A 12,856-nucleotide genomic window follows, 5' to 3' on the forward strand; every position below is an offset into this window, starting at 1 on the left:
ATACAAAAATAATCTCTCTCAATCATCACCCATGACCAACAGAAGTGTGTGGCAGTGCCTGACCTCTGCCCATACCTTCTTATTTTCTTAATATTTTGCTGTGCTTTGGAAGCCTTACCAACCCAATCTGTCAGTATTTGGGAATGAGACTCGGCAATCTATCAGCCAACTATATTTTTGGTGTGTTTACAAACACCAATTGACAAATCCTACTTATTCTACCTTTAAGTTAAGGATCTGAATACTTCTTCCTCCCCTTTTAGTATATATCTAGTTAGATACATAGTTTAGTTGAAATCCAATTGAATGTTCCTGTGAGATGTCCTTCTGGTCTGTTCCTTTCCGTGCATCAAAGTCAAATTGTCTGACTCACTCATGCTGGGTAAAGCAGGGCTTCCAGCCACAGAGGTGTTTGGGACATTGCCTTGAATTTATTGACCTTCTCCGGGTGTTTTCTCACTCTCACTACTGAATACACACACAGGCTGAGCATGTGACTCCTGACTGCGGTTTGCAAAGAGGTGACTGTGATCCAAATGTGTCTAAGGTTGTGTTAATAAAGTAAATAATAAATCGTCCACGTGCATTTAGAAAGTTCAGCGTGTTCAGTGAGAGGATGAAATGAAGCGGGCCATCTTGTGTATTATTCTAAGCGGATCCCCACCAAAGTCATTTAAAAAGTTTTTCTGATAAGTGGACTCCAAAGTTTAATGTTTTCTCTGCATGATCAAAACCATCAAAATACATCTCAGCTGATAAAATGGTCTGTTTAGGAAGCGGTGCAGACAGAAGCAGTGCATGTTTGTTTGGTATCACACTATGGCAGTAAGACTTTTGCCAGACAGTAATGATGGTCCTGGTATTATCCTCTCCCCTCCCTTCCATCTCTGAGTCCAATACATTCCAGTAATGCTGCACTTTACCCTTCTTGTCTACGCAGTGACAGCTGCTCACCATTATGGCACTGCGTGAGCTAATTTTAATGGCTGTCACAGGCAGCAGGAGAAAATGCAGGCCTGCCAGCGTAAACAGCGAACTGAAGCCAAGAAGGATGGGCCGCTCTGTGGAGGCTAAATGACAGGATGGGATAAAAGACTAGTCGAGGCCTTTCTGTGATTCGTTTATCATCTCAAATATGTTACACAAACACAAACATACAGACAATCAAGCAGCCACAGCTTGGAATTATCCATTTCCACAAGTACTGAGTGCTAAATTACCAACAATGTGAATGGATGTGCGGATGACAGGGCGATATATAACCAATGCTTCCTACCTCTCAGGGAATTTCGTTTCTTTATGAATAAACACGCTGCATCGCAAAGGAAAAACACAGACTTGTGAATAGACGGAAGCACTCAATGGCAGTAACTTAAGATGCTTTCTTTATCACAAAGTCCAGGCCTAAGCCTTTTCTGTCTAATGTACACCCACAGAAAAAAACTAAACGCTGATGTTTTAATTTTGAAGTTAGAGCCTGGCCTGCCTTAAAATTTGAAGTTGACTTGACTTGAAAATACAAGTTGAGATCATTTTGTAATGATTCAAAACAAACTTTTCTAGTCAAACAAACTTGATATTAAGTTGAACCAGAAACACCTAAGTCATACTGAAAAACATTACAAATAAATTTTCTTTCCTTTTACATGTTCTCAGTTTAAGATTCAGTTCTGCATTTCAAAGGGGTTTAACTCTCAAACAATGCATGCTGGGAAGTCTGCTAATATGCTGATCATGTTTCTTTAGAAATGTAATTTAATGAGTTGATTGAATTCAAGTTTCAAGTTAAAACTCATGTTTATAAGTGGAAATTTTAAGTTTAATTAAACAAATAAAACTTTACCTTAAGTTTATTACAAAATATTAAATTCCTATATGATTTTTTGTTACAATTTCCCATTTCTACGTGTACTACAATCACGCTATTTATCTGCTAATTACTGTTTCAACTGTTACTGTCAGCTGTCTACTTCAAACGTATTCATTTTTTTCTAAGGCACAAGTATGCCTGGTTGGGAAAAACTCTACAATTTCCAGATTTCTGCATCTTATTTCTGTATTTTCATTATTTAAAAGTGCAGTTTGTGAGTCAGGAGAAAAATACCTGATTGTTTAGTCTCATTCCCTGGTCATCAAGTATTTAAGGTTTTGGGAATGAGACTCAACAGACAACTATCTTACCGACCTGTGACTCACGCCATGTGCTATATCTTCTAAAGCCTGAAAAAAGACCCAAGTGGGAGAGCAGAAGTCACTTGCATTACGTTACGCTTAAAGGTTTTTATGGAAACTTTGTTGCTGAACCTTAGTGATGCCAAAGATAAACTGCCAGCCCTAGCTTTAATCTAACAGTTAAGTTTCATAAGTAGACTAATGTCAGAACGGTAAAACTCCATAGTCTGACCTGGTCTCTATATGCTCTACATAAACTATTAATCAGCTGCAATTAAATGTTACGATGAGAAACATGTACAGTGTGTGCGTTAACTCTGCTTTTAATATTAGATGACTATCCCTGCTGCTTGAGCTGATATATGATCCCGCCTGGTCCTGTGCTCCCTTCATGGGCCAGTACAAGTGTGAGTAAACACTGAGTGTGTGGGTGGGTGCAGAGGGGGTCAGGGTGAATGAGAGCTCATTCATCCCTAAAAGCAACAAGGACCGAGGCAGACACTACTAGAAAGCTGATGAGTCAAAGCATGTCGAGAAATCTTGTTACAAATTTATTACAACATCTGACCACATAAAACACACATTTCTCTCTATACACTTTGTTTTAACAGAAAGTGAAATCTGCCATTAGTTTGTGCAAGTTTAGAACACAAGTTTAGACTTAACAATCAATTGCAGTCCAAGAGAGACTAGTGAGGATGATTTACACATCAAAGAAACTTTAGGAAACAGTAGAACATGAAGATAATATGAGCAGACACAGTATATCTCTACAGGATGTTCATGTTGTAACAAAGAACTGTAAGCTCACCATCTTCAGTCAAACCTACATTATGTACCAGAATAAGACTTAAAAGAAATTTCAAGTAAGTTTTGCACAGATAATCATTATTTTTCTTCACATTTCTGTTACTTATATACTCTGTAGAAATCTGTAAAAAGGCAACTGAAATGGTGCAGTGAATGCATTTTCAAACACAAAGCATGCAAAATAATACCCCCAACTAAGCAATGCTTTCAGTTACAGGCTTAAATTTATATCATTTTTATTAAAAAGTGCACTTTCAGCAATTGCAATATACTATTTATAAAAGTTAATCAGTAAGGCAGCACGATTCCGCTTCCAAAAATGCAAAAATAATACTCCAGTTATGAACGCTAATTTTCTCATAAATACCATCTGAAATCTAAAAAGGTAAAGGGGGAAACACTTGTTTGTCCCCTGTTGGCTGATCGGTGATGTAAGAAAAACTCCCCAAATTCTCTGTTTACCTCTGTGTGGCCAATCACTCTGCTCGCTGACACATCACCACCGAGAATGCTGAGGAACGGAGGCCGTCCACAGACCTGACAGCATTTAACCATTAACCTCACCTCAACATTTCCCTCGATCTCTGTCTGGCACACTTAGCACTACACTGACAGATGTGTGCTGTGCCTGGCCAATCATTCACAGAGATCAGTTCTCTGTGTACAAGGGTGTGTGCAGACAGCCAGTAAAGCAGTGAACACATAAGGCACAGTTTGTATCCCAAAAGGCAGTGATTGTGTCATAGAGAAGGCACTATGTCAAATATGATGTGTCAACACTCACTGGCCTCATCAGTAATTAGAAGTGTACTCTGAGTACATGTATTGTTCTTACGGCTTGAGTTTGCATCTGTGTCTGCATTTCTATCCGGTTTCTACTGTGAGCCTGCAGTCCAGAGGTCCGTCACTGTGTCCCGTTTGAGCCTCGGGCCTCTCAGTGGGCCGGCATGTGATGGTTGGGCTGAGGAGGACCCAGGAATCCGAGCCTCTGCTTGTTCTTCCTCTGTTCTGTCATCTGTGGAGGACGCAAAGAAAAGCTAGATTACTGCCTTGCAGCTGTATGCCTCCACCAACCAGTCAAGTCGCATTTTACACCCATGTCTGTATAAAGTATGTCTTTAAAGGATTTTAATAAAAGGTATTAAGTGTATCTGATATCACTATGTTGACATGTGTGATTCAAGTGAATAATTTGTAGTGAGAAACTGTCTTCATTTAGAGACTATTTTAGAGAACTGAAAGAGACCTGAACATTATGATGTCACAGTCAAGCTGACCTTTGACCTTTTGGGTATAAAATGTCGACACTTCATCATTATCCTATTAGATTTTTGTGTGAAATTTTGTCATAACTAGCATATAAATTCTTAATGTTTTGTTTAGGGGTAAAGGTTACTGCAACCTTTACCCTAGACAAATTCGGATCAATTCATTCTTGAGGACGCTTGTGCCTAACTTGAAGAAATTTCATCAAGGTGTTTTTGAGATATCACATTCACAAGAATGGCATGGACATGTGTACAGAAGGACAACCTGAAAACACAATGCCTCTGGCCATGGCTGTCCCTGGCATGGAGGCATAAAAAATATCAGCCTGGAGTGGCTTTTAATTTAGCAGATAGCTCACACATGATATGCAAACCTGCATTTGTGCAATTATTGTTCAAGTGGGCACTTTATTATGCAAAACACAATGTTCCCACTATGTTCACACATAATTATTACATTCCAGAGCTGGTGTTTATCTATTTGAACTTGAAGTGCAGGTAAAATGATGCCCTAAATCTCTACTCTAAGAGCAAGTAAATTTATTTGAATGAAACAAAATGAATCTTAGGCTCATTACTTTGAGAAATGAATCTGGATTAGCTGTGACAAAAACACTGAATTGCACACAGAGACTTCTCACATTAGTCATTTCAAACAGTGCAAACAATTACATACTGAGAGTTTTGCGATCAATTTTAAATTTCCCTTTCAACATTTGACTGAGATGTTATACAAGAAATAAATCCTCTCCACGGCTGTATGTAAATCGCTTTGTTCAACTGCTGTTGCAACTGGAAACTAAAATACGTCCCTTGGAAACTTGAGTGTGGGGGGAAGTTTTATGAATCAGAAGCGGCTGCTTTCTCACAAACAATACATCTGCAGTGGTTTCAGTGCTGATGTCATAAATGAAGGCAACTGGTTCCATAAATCATAAACTGTACATGCAGATGAGAAGAAATCAATTAAGCTATGCAGAACCCTAAAACCCACACAAACAAAAAAGCAGCACATCTCACAATCACACAATCTCAGCTGTGATAGTGTAAAGTGCCGAGGTCAGCAGAGGTTGTAATGAGGGAGGAGCTGCAGGAGAACTGAGACCTGCAGGCCTCCCCTCGTGACTGCAGAACTGTGGTCGGGCCTGCATAAACACACTCATCTCATGTGGTGTACACTCAAATTTCTGTTTATCATAAAGGTGGAGTGACATCCTTGCTAACCCCATGACTCCACTGTTAGTCAGCATAGACTCCCAGAAACCTAGATTAGAGTAATAAATGGCCAATAATCGATCAAAACGAAAGATTCAGAGATAAGGTGTTAAACAGCACACAAATAGGGGTTACACAAGGAATCTCGGCCAGCAAAGGGACGTTACAGACTAAACAGTTTACTGAGGTCGACAGAGGTTGTTGTTTTGTTTGTTGGAGTGTGATCCTCCCCCAGTAGGAGTTGTTTTCACACATCTGGCAGAAGAGGAACAAGGACAGGCCTGTGACTGGAATCACATGCAGGGGAGGCAGGTGATGAGAGTGATCAGTCACACTGCAGCAGCATAGCTAGTCATCCAAACAGCCAGAGGCTCACAGGCGGCTCTCAGGCGCATTGATCGCTGACGTGACAGTCACCTGTAGTGCTGCGTTCACGAGCACCAAAGGTCTGATAGGATCCATCAACATACAGAGATGGATAGCTTAAAGAGACTGCTGACACCAATCTCTTGCCCTGTGGGTGTTTTTAGGTGAAAGGAGTCTCAAGGTCAGGCAGCACGTGTAGTTTACAGTCCATGTGCTACAGCTGGCTGAACATCATACATCTGAACAAGACATTATTATTATATATACTGGGGATTAACCAATCCCAATGCTGTTAGCTAAAGTTAGCAATTCCGGTGGTCAACTGAGCAGTATAAAGAGAAAGTTCAGATTATTTGTATGAGGTACCTATTTATAGTCAGTGTATTAGCTACAGTAGATAGTGGTCAACTTAAACTCAGTTTGGAGAAGCAGAGAGGAGGATGGAAACTAAGAAATGAACTGCTGTGGACAGGATCAGCAACATGAGGTATTTTAGCCACTCAAAAAGGCTCCACCTAAAAAGATCAATATTGCAATGTATGCTATATTTAGAATATTGTCACTGCTTTACTTTGCCACGAGGCAGCCTTTTCTGATGGGAAAATGCGATTATAGAAATCAAATATTGCTTTCTCAAACCCAACCAAACTCCATGGCCGAAATCTGTAATTTTACCTGGCAGAACATGGGAGTTGCTGGTCTACCACTGCCTCAATCTGTTAGTTTGTTTGTATTATTGTAAGACTTAGGTGTTTTAAAAGGATAATTAAGTAAAAAGTCAAAGTAAAATGATTTTGCCTATGGATTTTGTTTAGTTTGGAGAGAGTGATATTTGATTTATAGAACTGTGGCTTACTGTCAAAAAAGGCTGTCTGACAGAAAGGTTAAGTCATGAAAATATTCTAAACCGAGCGCACACTTAGACTAATAATGACTTTTTTTTTAAGTGGCTGAAACACCTTTTGTTGCTGACCCTGTCCATAGAAATACATTACTTTGCTTCCGTGCTGGTGTTCTCCTCTGCCTCTCCAAACTGAGGACCTGATGACAGCCATCTACTGTCAGTAATACTATACACTGACTATTGATAAATACCTCATGCAACCCCACTTCAAAATATCTGGAATATCCCTTTACTGTGGAAGTGATATGGAAAAGCCACCATGGAGAAAAATGCTACATGGCTGAGAAAAGGGGGTTTCAGGAAAAGTGGATCAACTCTTACTTCGTCAGCCCTCAGGAGACAGATACAGAGATCTGCCTTGTCTGCAAACATGGAAAATCAGTACTCTGAATTTAGAGGTATCATATGCAACAATTTCTCGTTCTTTTTTTCTTTTTCCATGTATGGACTCATTTAAACACAATCCTTTTCAGTCATCACTTATGACCCACTCGAAGTTGGTGGTGGCTGTATCTGCAGAGACCCTGCCTTGTGCTGGTATTTTCTTATTTTTCTCATTATTATGCTGTGCTTTAGACACTTTACCAACCCAAAATTTCATTTTATTCAATGTCCTGGTATCTTTCATGCAAGTTTAGGAACATCTTGGACAAATCCTACTGATTCTACCTTGAATGTTAAATTAAGATTATTCAGTTGGGATTACCACAGTACTCAGACCAGAGCTTTTCCCACCACAGCATGAAAAACTCCCTGAAGTGGCACTCTACCTGTTCCTTGAGCTCAGCCAGCTGGCCGGACAGCTGAGCCACCAAAGTGACAGTGCTGTCCAGCTTCTCCTGCAGAGAGCGCATCTCGTTCTGCTCGTTGTCTCCCTCGCTGCTCACCAGAGACATGGCTCTCATACGGGGGAACCACTCCAAGTTCTTCTCCTGGGAGAGGAGGAGAGAGGGGGAGAGACAGTGAGAAAGGTGAAAGGAATAAAAAAGGCTCGAATAGAGCTGACTCAGCAGGTCAGAGGGAGACGGCAGCAGCAGCATGTTGGCACAGACAAACGGCGAGGAAGATTTGCATAGACATGCAGGCAGCGTTACAGAGCTAAAGCCAGACTGCAGGCAGGAGGGGAGTAAACAGAGAGGTATTGTAACTGGAGATTTAATATTAATCATTCCATCAGAGTAGAAGCTGCTCTCTGTTTTGTGCTCGACGGTGTAAAATTCTTTAAGCAGCACTGGTGCTTCTTGGACACTGCGGGTAGCAATTATACACTAAATGAACAGCAACTGGCATTTCAATTCTCACCCACTCCATAAACACACTGTTGATGTGGGGATGAGTCACTGTCGTCTACCAAGAACACAACTGGGAGTGTAGTGTTATCTATATGTGTGTGTGTGTGTGTGTGTGCCCTCATGCAAAACCGAGACATTTACTTTATTATCTGTTTTTCCAACAGCTCAGTGGTCAGAGCAAACCATCTGAGAATGAGAAGGCAGTGAGCAAAACCAACCTATAGCATTATGTAATGGACTTAAGTGCGTCTGTGTTTGTACATGTGTGGGTGTGTGTACTGTTGGCGTGCATCTGCATGGATATGTACATAGCAGACTGTGAGCCAGAGTGTGTGTTTTACAACACGCGTGTGTGTGCGTCTCTGGAAGTGAGATAGGAGACAGACTGCCATCAGCTGATCTTATGTAATATTCCTTTGCCAGTTCTTCTGATAAAAATTACTTAAAAGGTGCTGAGAGTGGGATTTGACTGGCACCACATTAAGTCCAGTAGGAGGAGTGAGGTATTCTCCCACCTACTCTTATATAAGAATAGACTACAGGGATAGAAAAGCTGATCAGAGTGTGAGACGCTGAGGACAGAGAGGAGGACATGAGGAGAGAAGAGTCTGAGGGTGGAGAGGAGCGCGGGGTGTGTGGGTTATTTGTTTTTGTTTCCTTAATTAATGAGTTTTTCACAGTTTGCTGAGTGCGACATTAATGGCTGTGACATATCATTGGATTGCTGCTCCAAATCTGACTTCAGTTTGCTTGTAACAACATGAGTTGAAGTTTAAAAAAAATAAAAATAAAATAAAATCAGTAATAGAAGAATGACTAACAATAACAAACCTTTGCTTGATGCTAAATTTAAGTCAATTAAAATCTGGAATTTTTTTGCCATTTTGTGAAACACTGGCTATAAATGCACAGCACGTATGCCATCTTTAATAATTGATGTCATAAACAAGAATAGAAAGGGATTATAAAGCAGCTTTTACCAGTAATTGAAGGTAAAAGAAAAACAAGAACTAAAGTCTATAAATAGTCACAACAGCAGCCCTGTAATATTCATTTCACACCAGAAAACGAAACTGTTGAACATGTGAGAAGTTGGGAGAAAACTTTTGCTTTCTTTTCCACTAGCAGGTCAAAATATGTATGTATGGCAGCAGAGAAAATTATAGCCATTTTGTTACCTAAATTAACAGGGTTTTTCTTTTGTGCAGCCTAAACTCATCTCAGACTGAGACAGGCTTGTCAGGTTCAGCTCTACTTTGTCTCACTTGACTCAACTTTCATCAGTCTAAAACTTTTTCATTCAGTTACATTTTTGGCCTATTTTAAATTTTTTTTAACCATTAGCTTCAGCTGCACTTTTGAAGATATAGTTGTGCTTTGAGCTTAATACTAATAATCTAACATGCCAATATTAGCATTCTCACAAGCTATAAGTATGATTAAAATGTCTAGACATGATATATGTTCTGTTGAGTTGTGTATTTACATTATCCCAAATCTTTCCAACAATTAGCTGTTACTAGCTAGTTGCTAGAACGTCCAGGACAATAAGGAAGAAAGTTGCTGAATGTGACTAAATGTAACATGAATAAAATTTTAATATTATTATGTCCATGAAAATAATTTCTGCCTGAATCATGATTGATAAACATTGAAAATAATGCCACAATTGCACGCTACTACATAACATGACATCATCAAACTATGTTTTGTTATTGTTTTTATGTTAAAGACACCCCTAATGACAGAACTTAAATATTGTATGATTAAGATGTAATTATGCTAAATTTTAGCAAGTTTCCAAGCAACATTTTGCTCAAAGTTCAGCTGAGGGTTAGAAATGGAGAAGCAGACAAAATGATGATTAGTTAGCTAGTTAGCTAGCTTTTTGCTCACATTAGTTAACTTAAGATGCATATGTGGCTTTTATGGGTCCCCCAGCAACATCTTTTAACTGTCTTCAAAACTATGTTTTCTTTTAAACATAGACAAGCATAGCACATATAAGCATAAAACAGGAGAGGAGAAAGTTAACCAAGGTACCAAGCTTGCAAAACTGTAATTGGAGCAAAGAGCAAAAAGGGGTGGGACTTTGGAAGGATAAATTACATACAAAAAAGTTCATTTACTTCCATTATGTACTTTTTAAGTTATTTTTCAACTCTTTGACTACTTTTTGCTTTTGATGAGGATACTTTTTCCATTGCTGGCTACAGGGGAAGCAGTTAGACTGATTAAGTATGACTGCTGAGCTACACAGTATGAATCGAGTCATTCTATAAGACCTTGTCTAAAAATCTTGGGCTAATATGGGCCTCGGGCATCAAGGGGCCGATAGAATATAAAAAAGAACAGTTTCCATTCTCACAGCTGCGAAAACACAGTGGAGGCTCTGTGAACTCAAAGACAAAGCTTCAACATCACTGAAACTGAGGACTATATGATGCTTGTTTTTTCCAGTCATCCATAAATGATCGATTATTGATGATTAAGCAACCTCAAAGATTCAATGAAGAGACCTATGTTTACCGATGATTAAATAACCTCAAAGATTCAGTAGAGACCTACGTTATTATATCCAGTTTGAAAGTACAGTTACCGTCGGTTGAAGTTTCTTCCCTATCATTAATGAGTGAGTGAAAGTTAAACAGTGACTGTAGATAATCTAAACTGCCCCACTCATGCCCCGTTGCCATTCTTTAGATTGTACAGTGGTCCACTGTGTGCAGTGCTGCACCGTCTAAATGAGTCAAAGCTTTTGTGTTGCTTCACTGATCCATTTAAAACACCTCAGTGAGCATGAATTTACAGACATTCATGTGCTTCTCACTCTGCTGCCGTCACCATGTGTTTCACCACGTTCTTGTGCATAATGTGCTTCAGCTGTACAGAGAGCTACAACACCAACCTGAGAAGTCAGGTCGGTACTGAAAACACAGAGTGGGAACAAACTCAGATCACTGATGTCAGACACTCTAGTCAAAATCTAACCAGGGTGAAAAGTATGTGCTCCTGCTGTGGCAACAGTCACAACAGGAGCTGTCTTTACTACTACTGTATTTACTACTACTACTAGTAATTTAAAAAAATGTCCCAAAATATACTATATTCAGCCATCATTTTGTTTTTGAGTTTTTGAGATAAGAGCAAAAGTATTCCTGTGATACTATACCAGATATGACTGTATGATACATCTACACTTTCAGATAACTGCTTGATTCATTTAAATTCGGTAAAAGTGTTGCCTAAACATTCTCACAAAAAAATTCTTTTACTCTTTAAAAAACAAACCCCTCTGTGGCAGCCCTTTTCAAAGTGTTGTAATAACGGCAATATATAGAACAACAGGGTCCGGGTTGAGAAATACCCAAGTAACACTTTAACTAAGAGTCCCCAACACTTGATAGTTACAGTTTTTAACATTAATTTGCTTGCTTGTCTCCCTTTCACATACAATTTCTAATATTACAACGTAATAAGTTTTTTTCACTGGTGATCATAAAAAATATGTAACTTACAAGGGTTGTGATAACTTCTAAAAGGCAGTTGCGATTGTTTTAGACAGTTTGGAAACTTAAATAAAATGAATTTAATAATCGTTAACATTAATTTACTGTGAAATTAGCTGTATGGTTTTGATATTCTCACCAAACCTCAAGAAAAATTGCACAATTAAAAGGTCCAGTGTGAAACATTTACAGGGATTTATTGGCAGAGTATGGCAGAAATGGAATATGTTGTTGACAAGTATGTCTTCATTAGTGTGTAATCACCTGCAAATGAGAATCTTTTGTTTTTGTTACGCTAGAATGAGCTATTTTTATCTTCAGAGGGTGCAGATCCAAAAGGCATATATATGTAGATGCTGCTTTGACTCCATGCTTATACTCCAAGTATATCATAAACCCTTGAACATAAAAGTTACTCATTGAAATCAGTTGAGAAACATAAACGTCATAGTGTTTTTTTATCCACAAAAAATGGCAGGTCACCCGTTTACATGCCAGCAGTTTCGTCCTGTCCAACATGGAAGCGATGTTGACATGCGGTCCAAAGACCAATGTGGTGTTCACATATGTATGTCTATGGAGGGTCCTCTTCCATAGAGGCTTCCATGTTGTGCCACCATGTTTCTACAGTAGCCCAAAGCGGACAAATCAAACACTGACTCTAGACATGGCCTTTCATGTTCTGTGAGAGTTTTGCGGCCACCGTCTGTTCTCCTGCGTGCTTGGAAGGGGAGGGTGAGAAGAGATGCTGCTAAATCCTACACATGGATCTTTTAATCATATATACCTCACTGTAGCTCTCTGTCTTTTGTGTTGTATCCACAGTAATATACATGATTTACCTCACATGCAGAACTGTGCACTTTGGTCAGAAAATTAAGCTAAAAATACCAGAGTCCTGGCTGCTGAATGACGCAGTCATAGAACCCAAAAAAACACAAAGATACATAAGAGTGTCAAGAGACACGACGACACAGCACACAGAGTGTACCAGATGAATCTGAAGACAGTATCACTTACCACAGTTCCCAGACACACACGCACACACACACGTCTTTAGTCCTACTACATCTCATGAAGCAAATTCTGACCTCTCCCCTCACTTTGCATCAAAAGCGCAGGCTCCATTTCCCCTCAGACACTTGTGTTGCTGCCTTTGTTACAGACAACGTGTCACATGTGTGTTGTTAAGTAAATGAAGGGATCGTGATGTGACAGTGACTCCGTGTCTGTGTGTGCATGTGTGTGTGAGTGTGTGTGAGAGAAAGGGACAGGAGAGCACGTGCCAGGCAGGGCTGAGCTATTAGCAGGCCACTTGAG

General features: G+C 39.5%; 1 protein-coding gene across 1 annotated transcript in view; it reads right to left on the reverse strand.

Annotated features, from left to right (window-relative positions):
* Positions 1-2,710: 2,710 nt before the first annotated feature.
* itpr2 (inositol 1,4,5-trisphosphate receptor, type 2) overlaps positions 2,711-12,856 on the reverse strand; it is an 82,118-nt gene continuing 71,972 nt past the window's right edge. Inside the window, exons 56-57 of the mRNA XM_084735156.1 lie at positions 7,506-7,667; positions 2,711-3,997 (exon numbers count right to left, since the gene is read on the reverse strand). Of these exons, the coding sequence (XP_084591282.1) occupies positions 3,917-3,997; positions 7,506-7,667 (243 nt within the window). The 3' untranslated portion in view covers positions 2,711-3,916. The remainder of the gene's footprint in view (positions 3,998-7,505; positions 7,668-12,856) is intronic.

Source organism: Lutjanus erythropterus, chromosome 13 (assembly GCF_056507025.1).
Source record: "Lutjanus erythropterus isolate fLutEry1 chromosome 13, fLutEry1.hap2, whole genome shotgun sequence".
NCBI lineage: Eukaryota > Metazoa > Chordata > Actinopteri > Lutjaniformes > Lutjanidae > Lutjanus > Lutjanus erythropterus.